Raw genomic sequence first — 15206 nt, 5'->3', positions numbered from 1 at the left:
TTATAAAATGTATTTTTTTTAATTAATAAAATTATAAACTGCATTTTTTTTTGTATTAAAGAACTAACCTTTTTTAAAATGTATAAACTATTAAGCCAGTTTATACAGTTCACATTGAATGATTATTTATTTACAAATCTGATCCAACGTGATTGCTTTGAATACAAAATTAAGGGCGTTGTCAATCAATCTGCCTCGAAACTGATTGTAACTTGACTCAACATTTCATTCGTTCAGTTAAAAATGGCGGGAATTGTTGTTAAATTTGTTTTCATTGCGGCGATATCGATTCCGTGAGTATTTTGAAAATACAAATTTTCTAAATCATCCTAGACAATTGGTGGTACCACTTGGTTATAGGGCTTTGTACAAGACAGACTGGATAGATACCACCCATTCATTATATCTTCTACCGCCAAACAGCATTACTTAGTATTGTTGTGTTCCGGTTTGAATGGTGAGTGAGCCAGTTTAACTGCAGGCACAAGGAACAACATCTTAGTTCTGAAGGTTCTGAAACATCACCATCGCCTATGCCAATAGGCGACCATTTACCATGGGGTGGCCTATTTGTCCGTCCGCCTATCAAATTTATAAAAAAAAAAAAATATTCTATCCAAAATTATATAGATGATAAAATGTATATTTTGCATTGATTTAATCTATTATATAACTAGAGTTTTTTCCTGATCTGCCTCGATATTCATCTATCGGAACCATTGGTTTCTTAATATTAGATTTATATTGTAAAATTACGATTCAAAAGCGCTTCTTTAACGAATGTAATCGTTTATTTTTTAGAATCCAAGCAGACTTAGGTGTATTTGTAAATGAACTACAAGTACGAAAAGACCTACAATTAGTACTTATTGACTTGTTGAATGGTGTGGCAAGGAAAGATGAAGTAACTTGCATGGTTATCATATGCGATTCGGTTTATTTAAATGTATTTGAGGGGAATATTTTTAAGCGAACTTTTGCGGTTCCAATCGTAATGGTATGTGTATTAAATTTTGATTAATAGGTAGGTGTTTTAATTTTATAAAGATGTCCTCGTGACCGATTTCGACCATGACGGCCATTTCCAAGAGCTACTAAGCTAACTGCGCGGGGCATATTGTGTACAAGTGTGTACTCAAACAAACATACATTTCCGTAAGGAAATAAAGAGTGCATCTATAAGAGAGTAATCTTATAATCCGATGGGATATGAAATCCGATACGGCTGTAAAGACCTCAGGCGCAAGAAAAATGTCACCAGACTCCGAGTTTCAGACACAGTTACTACTGAATTTTTTAATGGTTTCGAAGTTTGATTCCAGGACCTCGGTATCAGCAGCCTACCTATATAAGCTCACCTCTAGACCGAGGCAGTCAGAATAATCACGGCAGGAGTTCATTGTATAAGATTTCAGTTATCTGACAAATATCAATATTATTTTTTTGTAAGCAATATAAGAAATTTGCGTTCCTATAAAAGTAACTAGCGTCTTGTGTCTCACCCCTTGAAATGCATATTAAAAATTACCTTTGGAAAGAGGAAGAATATATTAGGTCCTTACCTATGAAATTACTTTCTACAAGGAAAAAAATTCAACTCGGATGCGGCAGTCCAAACCGCCTTCAAAGAGTTTATTGATTCTCGCCCCCATGGTTTTTTTAGTAAAGGGATCAATGAGATCTACCTATGAGATAGCAAAAGTGCTTAGATAACAACGATGCATACTTTGATTAATTAAATATATTTTACAAAAAAAAAATGATTTTATATTCCTCCAGTACAAAACGCCAATTTCAGATGTAAGGACCTAATAGTTATTTATTTTAATTGAGTTTTAGATCGAAGCAATACATAAACTTATGTATCTTCCTCCTTATCTCGCCTTATCTTTTCTCCTTATCTCTTATCCTTACTGATATTATAAATGCGAAAGTGAGATTGTTTGTTTGTTACGTTTTAACCTCTTAACTAAGTGGTTAAGTAGCCAATCATCATGAATTTGCAAACACGTCCTCAGGCGTACAGAAAAGGACATACCTTAGACCTCATACATAACCTATCATTTTATTTGTAGATCGTTGTGGAAGAATACGAAGATTTATTATCTCCGAATTACGATACTTTAGAAGCTTTAAGGCAAGCGAGGAGAGATGGGTGCAATATGTATACTATTATTATGGCCAATGGGTTTCAAGTGACAAGTCTTCTGATATTCGGAGATAGGTTTAGTCATTACTATTTCTATAATTATAATACACACGAAGTATATTGCGCACATCCATTTGTTGACTTTTCTGCTTCGGCTTTTTTGTTTAAGTGAGTGAGATGACGATGATGTAATCCTGGCCGATTTTGGCTAAGTCGGCCCATCTTAAGGAAGACTAGCCAACTGATCCGATGAATCCGATGGGATAGCAAATCCGACATGCGACAGAGTTCAGGCGCAGGACTAACTGTACAGGCTTTACGTGCTCTCCAAGAAATGAGAGTGTACCTACTTCCAACTCGCAGACTGTACTGAGAATTTTTAGACAAAAAAAAAACAATAAGATCAACGAGGCGGCCAGGCTCGTATGATATTAAAGCTATTAACATATATTATTATCATAAATACTTTTTAGGCACAGAATACTAGATACACGAGCGAAATATATAATTCTTCATGATGTAAGCTTATTTCACAGCAGCTTACATTACATTTGGAAAAGAATTGTTAATGTGGTATTTCTGAAATATCATAGAAGGGTTATCGGTAAAGTTAAAAATAGGGCCTGGTTCGACCTTTCAACTGTACCTTTCCCAAACCCCATCAAAGGCATATTCATATCAAGACGTGTTGATACATGGAGTGGTCAATTCCATTATAGTAGAGATCTATTCGTGGATAAAACTGGAAATCTTAACGGTGAAGTTTTAAATGTCGTTTACTTTGACCATCTACCATCAGTCGTTGTGATGAAGTCGAACGAAGCGAATAAGGTTGGCGGTGTTGAAGTTGAAGTAAGTATAAGTAACTAAATTTCAGTAAGGTAATTTTACTGAAATTTAGTTTTTAAAATCTATATTTTTAATCAAACTAACTTATCATATTACTGAAGACTTCAACATAGTTAAAGTTATGATTAAGTTAACATTTCAAGCACAATGGCAATCTTTATTTCTTTACTCTCATAATCCGATTGGATATGAAATCCGATACGACTGGTATGAGCTCAGACGCAAGAAGGTGCACTGGGCACCAGACGGAGTTTCAGACAGCTACTACTTATAATATTTTTCAGTCTACTCCTTAAGAACTCAGTTCATTATTAAAATAATCTTGCTAAGGACAATTAATGTTTTTAATAGTATAGTTACTGTGTATAGGTATGTATATGTGTAAATCTTTTAAAGTATAAATGTTAGAGGGGGCAAACGAGCAGTAGGCTTACCTGATGAAAAGTGACTACCATCGCCCATAGACACCTGCAACACCCGAAGGCTTGCAGGTGCGTTGCCGGCCTACATCAAATCAAATAATTGTTTATTCGAGTAGGCACATAATGTACTTTTGTATAATCAGTAATTTCTTGAAAACTATAAGTCACTCCTCTGGAATATTATAACGCTTATTAGCTTACAATTTTACTCTATTATTAAAATTATAATAATTTAACAGATTCTTAACACACTTGCCAAGAAAATGAACTTTGTGCACAATTTGTATGAACCAATTGACTCTAATATCCATAAATGGGGTCAGAAGGACAGCAACGGTTCATTTTCCGGTCTCCTCGGCGAAATGGTGAACGACAAGGCTGATTTAGCTCTCGGAAATTTACAATACACTCCTTATCATTTGGAATTATTAGATTTGAGCAATCCTTACACATCTCAGTGTTGGACTTTCTTGACTCCAGAAGCTTTGTCGGATAATTCTTGGAAGACGCTCATTCTACCTTTTAAGTATGTATTACTTTTAAACTTTTTTTTAAAATCTTAAATAAGTACGTTAAATGTTGTAATAGTCTCTAAATGTCCTACAACCCCTCATCCTCCTCCTCCTCCTGCCTCCTCTTCACATATGGTGGTTTTCAGCTTATTAGACCACGCTGCTCGGATACGTGTTGGTGAATATAAAAGTGACTGAAGTTTATCTAACACATCGCAAGCCCTTATTTCTTTATCTTACCCGGAAATAAACTTGCGATCGGTTTAAAATCATATTCAATACAGTGAGCCTCCTCTACTCGACATTGATTTGCTGAATTAGAATAATACGATTCTTGAATTTCATTAGTAGGATATTGATAATGTAAAGAAGTTATTCAAAAATATTCTTCAAACATAGTCTTGAACTTTTGAAAAGTAACAAAAATGTCACAGTTCCTCACTCGTTCATTGACAATAGGTAAAAAGAAGAAACATGTGCAAACATACATTGAACTCGGATTTGCTCATTATGTGATTATAATCAGGTGTCCCAGATTAAGGACTACTATATAATAATCGAGTATTTCATATTTTCAGTCTGTATATGTGGATTGCTGTTTTATTAGTATTGTTAGTAACTGGATCTATATTTTACGGCCTAGCGAATTATTACATAAATCTTTTAAATTACAAACCGTTAAATACAAAAAATAAAGCGAATGAAAAAAAAGATAACTGTGAGTATGCGTTTTAAAATATTTTTGTAGCAATTTACATATTCTATGACGTTTCAAGTCGGAGATTTGCTCTTAAAGACAACATCCCGAGGTCAGTTGAGTGCAAATCAATATTTACGTTACAGATGCAAAACCAGTCGGGCTTTATTTGTTCGGGGAAATAACAAACAGTATTCTATATACTTATGGAATGTTACTCGTCGTATCTCTACCTAAGTTACCAACTGGTTGGTCAATCCGTCTTTTAACTGGATGGTACTGGCTCTATTGCATTCTACTAGTCGTGTCGTATAGAGCGAGTATGACCGCTATTCTGGCCAAACCCGCACCACGGGTTACTATCGACACGTTGAAAGAATTAGTTAATAGCAAAATAGCATGCGGTGGCTGGGGTATCCAAACGAAACAATTCTTCGAAGGATCTCTAGACGAAATGGGACAAACAATCTCTGAAAGATTTGAAACCGTTGAGAATCCCGAAAAAGCCGCTGAGAAAATAGCTAAAGGCGTTTTTGCTTACTACGACAGCTCTGACTTCCTTAAATATTTGAGTGTAAAGAGAAAAACAAATATGAATCTAAGCAGCCCCATGTCGAAAACAGCTGTACAAGACAAAGGAAACAGAAACCTGCATATAATGTCAGATTGTGTTGTAAATATACCGATATCGATTGGTTTTCACAAGAACTCACCACTGAAACCATTAGCTGATATTTATATCCAGAGAATCATAGAAGTCGGTCTCGTGGAGAAATGGCTCAGTGACATCATGTATAAAATAAGGTCAATGGATGCTAACGAGGAGGAGATCAAGGCTTTGATCAATTTGAAAAAATTATACTGTGCATTTGTAGCGCTTGCTATCGGTTATTCATTGAGCCTTTTATGTCTGCTTGGTGAATTTGTCCACTGGAATTTCATTGTCAAGAAGGATCCGAGTTTTGATAAATATGCAATAGATATTTATTACATGAACAAAAATAAACGGGCTTTAGAATTGTAGTATTATTTATTAAAATTATTTACATTCCACCATGATCATTATAAATAAATATTTCAGTCATTCAAAAAATTAACTATAAATGACATTGGAGTGTAAACATTAAAAAAAAAAAGATAGAATAATAATGATAAATTTAATGAAATCATCCTACATGTTATAATGAACATTAAATTACTTCTGTTTGAATCAGTCATTTTATTTAAAGTAACTATCGAAATACTAAAAATTATCTATTACAATAACAAATACTTAAAATATTTGTAACTAGTGTAGTTTAATCTATAATTCGGCATAATTACTTCATAAATCACTAATTGATACAAATAAATTTCAACACATACTAAAGCAAATTATTCTATAATTAGACAATATTTGGTAACGAATTAGTCACCATTTGGAAATAGATCTCATATAAAACCTGTTATCTGAATTATTTTTGTTCAGTATTACATATAGGCGGATGGACACCTTCAGGAGCATTTTCTATAATCCATGGATGCTGTAGAACTTGAGTTAAAGGTAATCTTTGTTCGGGATTTATAACTAATAATTTTCCCATTAAGTCTTTTGCCTTCTCAGTAACAAAGTCAGGATATTTAATTATTACATACCTTATCTTTCTATATGTTTGATGGGAGTCCTTCGCATCAAATGGAGGTAAGCCTACAAGTAACTCGTAACATAAAACTCCAAGACTCCATATATCAACTGCGTAGGTGTGAGGTTTACCCTCAATCATCTCAGGTGATAAATAATCCAACGTTCCACATAGTGTCATACGCCTTGAAGATGGTGAATGAACAGACCAACCAAAATCAGCTATTTTCAATTCAAAGTTATGGCCGATCAACAAATTTTCTGGTTTAATATCTCTATGAATAACTTTCTTTGTGTGACAATAGATCAGTGCCTTTGTTAAGTCGCGTACGTAAATAGCTGCTGTTTTTTCATCGAAACGCCCGCGTTCTTTCAGCAATTTATAAAGCGCACCGTGTTTTGCATATTCCAATATTAAATATATTCTTTTTTCGTCATGAAAATAACCATACATACGTAAAATGTTTGGATGCCTTAGTCTACACTGTATTTCAACTTCTCGTCTGACCTGGTGTTCTATTTCCGAATCTAGGATCTGACTTTTAAAAAGTACCTTAAGTGCCACAACATAATGTGATTCCTTTTCTCTCGCTAAGTACACATTCCCAAATTTACCTTTTCCGAGCGGGCGTCCTAAGTCAAAATCAGTCAGTGCCCATTGTTTCTTTTTATCGTCCTTTCTCTTTACTTCTTGTTTTCCTGGCTGCTCTTTATTATTACTAAGAACCGGACGGTTAACAGGTATTGTTGGTACTTTAAAGCTACCAGCTGGCATTTTTTGAGTATTTGTAAAACACGCACAATGAGATCGTCCTACTGCTGGAGGTCGATTTTCTTTGCAATCACATTTTGGAATATTCATTGCGAATATATATTAACCACTTTAATGTTCACAGTCCTTGTTTTTATAACTTTTCAATTAATATAATCAAGTTTAGTATCACTTGCGAAATTGCTTATTGAAATTTCAAATAACGTATTCTAGTGACAAAGAAGGTATTATTGCCATGTTAGTTTGTTAGTACAAAACTCGAATCAAACAATCATATCAATATTTTGCTATGGCTAACATTTAAAAAAATAAATAAATATTATTTTAGCATTCTTAATTAATAAAGTTCGCTCAAATTGTTTAATTATAATTATAGATGATTTGTTTATATGTTATGTTTAATTTCTACGTTACAAATTATTACTGTCAACTTTTGTTAATCTTGGCAACAGCTAACAACAAGTTACCAGCTGTTTGGTTGACAAATGTCAGTTAGACAAGAAAGTGAAGAATTTATGGATACCGAAAAACATGTTAATAAATTAAATAAATTTATTTTAGAAAAATATTAATATTATTTAGACAGGTACAGTTTTTATAATATAATATATTATAAAAACTAACAATATAACGGTGCTTTTTAAAAACGGACTTTATTTTTGCATGATACACTAACTAAAATATATTAATGGTATTATCCTATTTCTAGTGTATTCCTTTAAAAATGTATGAATTATTATTGACAAAATCCGTATATTACATTAATTTACATACATGTGGTGGCGATGTTGTTAATATAATATGTTTGCATATTTTAAATATTCAAACATTACAGTTTGAGGTTATATTCAGACTATTTATAAATATAATACAAACACCATTAAAAATATATTTTATACACTACGGACTGAAGAATATATATTTGAAAGTATGTGCTTACAAAAGTTATATTGTACATATTGAAAAAAACAATATTTAAATGAAAATGATTTAAGACAAGTGAATTAGCATGTACAATCTTTTTTCTAAACTAATTAGTCATACATATAGTATTATTATAAAAATATTAAGATGTATTTAAATCATAACTTTAAAAGACATTTATAAATTTCAGGATCACATTAAGTATTACAATGTCTGATGACGCTGAGCAGCAGGCAGAGGAGATAGAAGTTCTTAAATCTATTTATGAAGGAGATGAAAACTTTAAACAAGTTGATGCTAAATCCTATCAATATAAGGTTGTGTAGTTTTATATGTTAGGTTTTTATATGGATTTGTTGTAATCAGAAAAAACTAAAGATATCCTTACTAATAACAATTTACGAGCCAGTTGGTGTAGTTGGTAAACACCTGCCTATCACGCTGAAGGTTGTGGGTTTGATTCCCACCCAGGACAGACATTTATGCGCATGAACATGTCTGTTTGTCCTGTGTCTGGGTGTAATTATCTATATAAGTATGTATTTACAAAAGAAAAGTAGTATATGTAGTATATCAGGTGTCTGGATTCCATAACACAAGCTCTGCTTAGTTTGGGATCAGATGGCCGTGTGTGAATAATGTTCCAGGGTATTATTATTATATATTATTAATAATATAAATGCAAAAGTGAGTGTGAATGTTTGTTTGTTTGTACTACTCAACTGATCATCATGAAATTTTACATACACATTGTCAGGGATACAGAAAAAGACATAGAGTGCCTAATACCATTTCACTTCACATGGGTGAAGTCTTGGGTGGACTAGTTCATATATAATGTAAAGATACTTATTACTTACACAATATTATTGTTTTGCCATGTCATAAAATTTTTTTATAACACTCAAAGTCTAAGTTCGAGTACTCCTCAAATTTTATTAACAGAAAAGCTTTGGTATCTTTACCGGCCCGACCATGTGTGTTTGACGATAGGGGCAGTTAATACTTTATTGCTACTAAACATATAATTACTTTAAAATATATTAGAAACTTATACATATATATATTTTTAATGTGTCTTTTCAATTTCAGTACATAGAGGGAGATAAGTCATTTATATTAGAAATATTATGGGGACCCACATATCCCACTGAGAAGCCAAGTTTCAATTTAGAAATATTTTATAATCAAAGTTTGTAAGTATAGCTTCAAATATTTTTATTCAATTTACAAGCACAATTATGCAATATGATGTCCCACTGAACTATTTTGGCTATGGCATTTCTTAAAGAGACATTACTGCTTTTAAAGAGAGATTTGCAAACTGCGCATGACATAGAGTGTGCAAGTGTGTAAATTCAGGTGTAATCTCGTCTCACTCCCTCTAATAATTGGGTTATTGTAAGAAGGATATTAGAAGCAAATTTTTTTTTTAAATAAATTATAGTTGGGTGAATTGCCAAGTGGGCCACCTGGTATTGGTGGTAGTGGCCACCACGCCTATAGGCAATGGCGCTGTAAGAAATATTGACCATTCCTTACATTCCCGCTCACTCACCCTTCACCCTTAAACACAACAATACTAAGTGTTGCTGTTTGGCAGTAGAATATTAGATGAGTGAGTGTTACTTACCGAGACGGTCTTACGCCTTAACATCTTTGGATACTAATGGTTTTATGTATTTTAAATTTATTGATGATATCCATCATAATCCAGGCTGTGTTACATTCATTAAAGGAAATCCTAATAGTCTTTCATTATCCTACTGTTATTTAAACCCATAATGTACAACATCATGAGTTTAAACTGCAATCTTGTAAGCTAGCCACTAAACAAATGAGACAGAAAAATTTGTGCATAAATATATTTAGTAAAAATATTCTTAAATATCTAACCGTTTTCTAATTACATATTTTTCCAGATTACCATCAGTAAAGGATAAAATACTTTCTATTGTGAATGCGGAAGCTGATCAATGGGTGGGATGCGCAATGACATATACCTTGTTTGAATGTCTCAAAGAAAAGGTTTCAGAAATCTTAGCTGAACAAACGGAGGAAGCCGTTGTTGCGAGAGTCGAAAAAATTGCTATTACTGAACAGGTGGGATGCGATTATTATTATATATATTATAATAGGAAGTAAAGTAACAGTTTGTTTGTGTCCAATTTCTGGACAAAGGCCTTTTCTCGATTCAGTCTACATATAGCATACATTATTTATTCTTAAAAGATGAACATAAGATGAATTATAAACACAAATTGAGCGTATGAAAAGTCACTGCTCAAAATTTTTATTCGTAAAAAAAAAAAATTGAGAAAGCGCCCTTAACTTAGCTGTAGAATGTGTACAGTGTGACTTTGACTTTTTTCTTTAAATATGAAATAATATTATATGAATATTTTAGACTGAATCAAAGAAACCTGAGAAAAAGGAACAGATGAGTAAATCGCAGAAACGTCGAGCGTGGGACCGCGCGGAGATCGGGCGCGCGGGCGAGCGGCCGCGCGGCTGGGACTGGGTCGACATCGTCAAACATCTCTCGCAGGCGCCGCACCAGCCCTCTTGACACTAATCCGCTATGCATGCGCGGTCGATATTTCATTTCCAATTATGAATGATATACAATCAAAATATTGGTTGCCTCCGATCTTTATAAGTACGAGATCTTAAATAAAAATTAATAAAGTTGCCTTCGAACGTTTAATAAACTTTTTTTTTTATTTATTTTTTTATTTTACAAGTTTTTTCATATGGCAATATATTTAATATAGTAAAAAAAAACTTTAGGAAAGGTAGTAAATGACTCGTGTCCAGGGCCGTAAAATAAATAAAAAAGTAAGTGCGTAACTGTGGTTTTTTTATTTAATTGTGAAATAATTGTTTATATAATCTTAAATATGAAAATAATGGTACTAAGTTACCTGTGTGCTTATTACTTATAATAATTAAATATATTATTAACAGCCAATTTATCAGACTTAGTCAATGGAAAGCTTATAAAAGCCTTTGTACAATCGTATCTGGTGCATTAATTACCGTTAAGTAAATAAATGATATACTTCGCATTTTTTTGCAATTTATTTTGAAAATAGAACTTTTTTTATTTAGTAGTCAATATCAAATAGCAACATCGTCAATATCATAGAAAAGTTCTTAAATAACATTACAAATAGATTTATTTGTACGATAAATCTAGTTAAGCTGCCTTCAAAATGAGTAAATGCTTGTAATTGTAAAATTCTTCTTACATGATTGTTATATCTAAATTTTTATTTATATAATATATTTATAATAAACATTGCTTATTTTATTTTTAGTTGTATCCCCTTCTAACCTTTAAGAAACAACTTTTATTAGAAAAGATAAAGAGCAATATCTTACTTTCATCTTAAGTAACTTTGCTATTTTTTTATTCATCTCGTGAAAAAAGTTAATAAGGGAAATGGTTGGAAATTTATAAACTTATTGTTCATAGAAAATTGGTATTTACGCTTAAAACTTTATGATTCTCTTCGAGAAAGTTCCCATCTTGATAGATAAGATAAAGTTTCCGTAATAATTAATGACTATATATATTATATTAGTCTATAATAATTGAAATTTTCATATGAAGAAGCGAAGCTTTTACTCAGTTTACATTATATTATATTTTAAAATTTCTAAACAGTATACTATTTTATATTTCTAAATTATTTAATTTATACAATGAAAAAGGAGGTTGAAAATTTAGTTGCGCAAAGAGTATACATCATTACGTTTTATTGTTGTATACACCTTTAATCGCTGTCAAAATATAACAATTTATGTTTACCTAAATTATAATTACTTTAAATTTTATTTACTTTAAAAAAAATTATAATAACTATAATGATTTATACGAAACAAGAATGGTATACGCCGGCTGAAGTAGCACTTCACAATAAAGCTACCGATTGTTGGGTTTCTGTAAACGGCGTGGTACGGAACCTTACCTCTTGGCTGAAGGCACAGTTTACGATCTGCAAGTGCATCAACAAAACTTGTTCATGTCCAGTTAAAAGCTGGTTTTGCGAAGACACTTGCGTAGAATACTGTAATTGCTTCAAACGAGGATTTTCATATTGTGATGGGAAACGAGTAAACATTTTTATTTAATTATTTATTGCAAGCTGTTAAGCTAATATGACCCTACTGATGTATGTGTTTATGGGAGAAATTTTCAAAACATTTAACGCTCTTCGAGTACAATCGTGTATCAAAGATTCGCACGAAGTGCATGTCAACTGCTTAAGCAAAGACTCGTAAGCGCTTCGATCCATTACGCAGGGTGCGCTGTCAGCTCTAGCAGTGATCTTGCAATAATAGCAATATCGTCGAGACTGACCATATATAAATCATTGCATTTATGTTTAAGTAAAAACAATTTGACTTCTAATTTTTCAAGGATAAATTTAATGTACCTAGTAATTCAGTCTAAAACTATTTTTTCAGTTAGCAATGGCCGTATTAGCGTATGCTGGAAAAGATTTAAGCCATTGGTTTAATGGTGATAATTGGGCACATTTTACGCATCCAGTCGTGGGTTCAATTACGCCTTACCATCGACACGGTCCAGGTAATGAGCAGCCAGTAGTGCCCTCCACACGCTGGCGTCCGATCACGAAACCTTGGTGGTTGGATGAGAACAATGTAGTGGGAAAAGTAACGGAGAGGACCAGACCAATTAGGATAACTAATACTTTGACTGGTATTCAACTTCAAATTAATTGTCTTGAGTAATTACTTTATTTCAGTTATATTATTGATAAATAAAAATGAATAGGTATAATAATAATGCGTTATATGTATGTATATATGAACTTTTATACGTAAATTTTAATAAGGTTGCAACCCTGAACGAACAATATTTTCGTGGTAAAAACTAAGTATTAAACTTAACTAATGTCAAGTGCACTATGCAATCATCCACTTCATTGACTTCAGCACTATGTCCGTCCCATTCTACTTACATAAGTTGCAGCGGTTAATAATTAAAAAAAAATTGATGATGTCCTCCTGATTCTCGACGGCCACGGCAAGAATTCTGAACAGAGACTAGTCTACTGCTAAGGAGATAATCCACAAAGGTTCAATCTCATTAGTTACTATATGGGAGGATAATGTGACACGATCAGAGAGAAATCTGGAACATGATCGATCGATCTGAAAAACGAAATATTTTTTTATTGGTCCGACCTGCGATCTTACTTCGACCTTAAGCCTTGTTTAGTATTTAAGTACTAAGCTATTTCTTAATTCATATGTGTCATTACGAGTTAAACCTCCCATTTCTATCAAATAAGGTTCCAGCGTGACATTAGAAGTTTGCTCCGAAGAGACGATATATCAGATCATGATGCGCTACCTGCCTCATAATACCCACATGCTTTCATACACCTGGAGGTATCTTGGCAAAGGACTCGACTACAACAAAAATCTAGCAGAAAATGGTATCCCTGACGAAAGAGATCTCTTCAGTGAGTTCTCATTACCAGAGAATATTCACATTCCTGATATCTTGCTGTATTATAACGATGATTTGACTGAAGGTATGTTTTCTTTAGTTACTCTCTGTCCTTAATAGGTAATTGTTGGTGATTTGTCCACTTTGGATCTCCTCTTCACATTTAGTTAAGAAAAAGTGGTTTTCCTTTAACAAGCCATAATCGTTTCGCTTGCGTAGGCCTTTAAGGCTATTCTGTAAGAACAAACTCGAAACTTACCGCAGAAAACGGTCGTGAAATGTCAGAAAGTGATATGCAACATTGACTATAATAATTATAATATTTCATGAATACATTTTACGGGTGAGTAATGAAGTGAGTTCTTACAGAATAGCATATCTCTTAAAACGAAAAAGACCATACCTTAAGATCTTAATACCGTAACAGCCTGTGAATGTCCCACTGTTGGGCTAAAGCCCTCCTCCCCCTTTTTTAAAGCGAAGGTTTGGAGCTTATTCCACCACGCTGCTTCAGTGCGAGATGGTGGAATACACATGTGGCAGAATTTCAGTGAAATTAGACACATGCAGGTTTCCTAACGATGTTTTCCTTCACCGTAAAGTACGAGATGAATTATTATCACAAATTAAGTACATAAAAATTCAGTGGTACTTGCCCGGTCATTTTAACCCACGATCATCGGTTAAGATTCACGCGTTCTTACCTCTGGGCCATCTCGGCTCGATGTTAATAAGTGTTTATAATTTATTTAATGCCTGGCGGAAGCAAAAACTTTGTAAGTAAATTTATTAAAATCGCAAATCTTAATAAATAAAAATGATTGTTTCTTTGTATGTTTGTCATTAAGTATAAACGCTTTATGGATACTTATTCTATCCGTTGAAAGGTGGAACGCGTAACTATTCATGTCATGTAGTACTTACAGTTTTATAGACGCATACACGTCCTTATTAGTTTTATTACATAGTACTTCATTTTATACGTATAATATAATCATATTTGTAAATGTATTTTTAGACCCACCAAGATCTGTGTGCTTCTGTATTCATAAAGGATGTGTTCTCAACGAATGTCACGAAAAGCATGAAGTTGGTATACCCCAAACGCAAATAATAAAAAAGCACTGCGATCTGTAATTTCTTAAATGATTAATTATTTCGAAATCATCATCATCGAACTGAAAATATTGAAATCAAATCGCTTTTTATTTATTCAATAAAAAAATGTTGCATAACTTTTTTGTTTAACATGCTTTTTTATATTTTATTCATGTTTTTTGTATAAAATGCATTAATAAATATGTTTAAATACCAGCGTTGTACTTGATTGCAAAATCAACGGTAAAGATCGTGACTACGAATGCACTAGCGCGTGTTCTGGGTTCTGTATGGATAATTTAACATTTAATATTATGTATCTAACATAATACTTCTCACGACTGTTCAAATATATTCAATTTAATTGTGACAGTTTAATAGTATAAAATAAATACGCCTTTATTTCCACTTTATATTGCAATTTTCTCAGTATTGTATTTGTATTATTCAAAGTGTAACTAAATGTGTATATAAGAGATTGGTAGTATATTAAGTATAAATATATATATTAATATTACTAAACAATTTGGTGTAGGATTCACAGCTGTGAACACAGTTGTATTAGAGGGAAATTTCGGAGAAAACAATCAAAAATGTAAATGTAATAAATAAATTTGTTACTGTTAAAGATTTTCAGTATCCACCCGAAGTCTGGAAGTTGGGAGTGGATAGGAACA

General features: G+C 32.7%; 4 protein-coding genes across 4 annotated transcripts; 3 read left to right on the top strand and 1 right to left on the bottom strand.

The window, feature by feature from the left end:
• Nucleotides 1–243: 243 nt before the first annotated feature.
• On the top strand, nucleotides 244–5653 carry LOC126770378 (glutamate receptor ionotropic, delta-2). The gene is made up of 7 exons (XM_050489776.1): nucleotides 244–293; nucleotides 802–997; nucleotides 2076–2224; nucleotides 2623–3001; nucleotides 3660–3946; nucleotides 4511–4650; nucleotides 4776–5653. The coding sequence occupies exons 1-7, from the start codon at nucleotides 244–246 to the stop codon at nucleotides 5651–5653; spliced, it is 2079 nt and encodes a 692-aa protein (XP_050345733.1).
• Nucleotides 5654–5945: 292 nt separating this feature from the next.
• Nucleotides 5946–7222, bottom strand: LOC126770213 (uncharacterized). The gene has a single exon (XM_050489476.1). The coding sequence runs from the start codon at nucleotides 7110–7112 to the stop codon at nucleotides 6084–6086; it is 1029 nt and encodes a 342-aa protein (XP_050345433.1). The 5' UTR covers nucleotides 7113–7222; the 3' UTR covers nucleotides 5946–6083.
• A 282-nt stretch (nucleotides 7223–7504) lies between these two features.
• Nucleotides 7505–10669, top strand: LOC126770242 (RWD domain-containing protein 4). The gene is made up of 5 exons (XM_050489519.1): nucleotides 7505–7608; nucleotides 8137–8263; nucleotides 9039–9142; nucleotides 9869–10049; nucleotides 10354–10669. The coding sequence occupies exons 2-5, from the start codon at nucleotides 8156–8158 to the stop codon at nucleotides 10513–10515; spliced, it is 555 nt and encodes a 184-aa protein (XP_050345476.1). The 5' UTR covers nucleotides 7505–7608; nucleotides 8137–8155; the 3' UTR covers nucleotides 10516–10669.
• Nucleotides 10670–11816: 1147 nt separating this feature from the next.
• LOC126770225 (cytochrome b5 domain-containing protein 1) lies at nucleotides 11817–14604 on the top strand. The gene is made up of 4 exons (XM_050489501.1): nucleotides 11817–12065; nucleotides 12420–12675; nucleotides 13271–13516; nucleotides 14450–14604. The coding sequence occupies exons 1-4, from the start codon at nucleotides 11817–11819 to the stop codon at nucleotides 14566–14568; spliced, it is 870 nt and encodes a 289-aa protein (XP_050345458.1). The 3' UTR covers nucleotides 14569–14604.
• The last annotated feature ends 602 nt before the right edge of the window (nucleotides 14605–15206 follow it).

The sequence above is a fragment of the Nymphalis io genome, chromosome 8 (assembly GCF_905147045.1).
Source record: "Nymphalis io chromosome 8, ilAglIoxx1.1, whole genome shotgun sequence".
NCBI classification, from domain to species: domain Eukaryota; kingdom Metazoa; phylum Arthropoda; class Insecta; order Lepidoptera; family Nymphalidae; genus Nymphalis; species Nymphalis io.
The sequence above is the reverse complement of the archived record's forward strand: the minus strand, read 5'-3'. Positions and strand labels throughout refer to the sequence as shown.

Coding starts and splice junctions, on each gene's coding strand:
- LOC126770378 (XM_050489776.1), top strand. CDS start 244: ATGGCGGGAATTGTTGTTAAATTTGTTTTCATTGCGGCGATATCGATT. Junction 998..2,075: donor TTGCGGTTCCAATCGTAATG/GTATGTGTATTA, acceptor TTTTATTTGTAG/ATCGTTGTGGAAGAATACGA. Junction 3,947..4,510: donor ACGCTCATTCTACCTTTTAA/GTATGTATTACT, acceptor TCATATTTTCAG/TCTGTATATGTGGATTGCTG.
- LOC126770242 (XM_050489519.1), top strand. CDS start 8,156: ATGTCTGATGACGCTGAGCAGCAGGCAGAGGAGATAGAAGTTCTTAAA. Junction 8,264..9,038: donor CTAAATCCTATCAATATAAG/GTTGTGTAGTTT, acceptor TTTCAATTTCAG/TACATAGAGGGAGATAAGTC. Junction 9,143..9,868: donor ATATTTTATAATCAAAGTTT/GTAAGTATAGCT, acceptor ATATTTTTCCAG/ATTACCATCAGTAAAGGATA.
- LOC126770225 (XM_050489501.1), top strand. CDS start 11,817: ATGATTTATACGAAACAAGAATGGTATACGCCGGCTGAAGTAGCACTT. Junction 12,066..12,419: donor CATATTGTGATGGGAAACGA/GTAAACATTTTT, acceptor CTATTTTTTCAG/TTAGCAATGGCCGTATTAGC. Junction 12,676..13,270: donor GATAACTAATACTTTGACTG/GTATTCAACTTC, acceptor CTATCAAATAAG/GTTCCAGCGTGACATTAGAA.
- LOC126770213 (XM_050489476.1), bottom strand. CDS start 7,112: ATGAATATTCCAAAATGTGATTGCAAAGAAAATCGACCTCCAGCAGTA.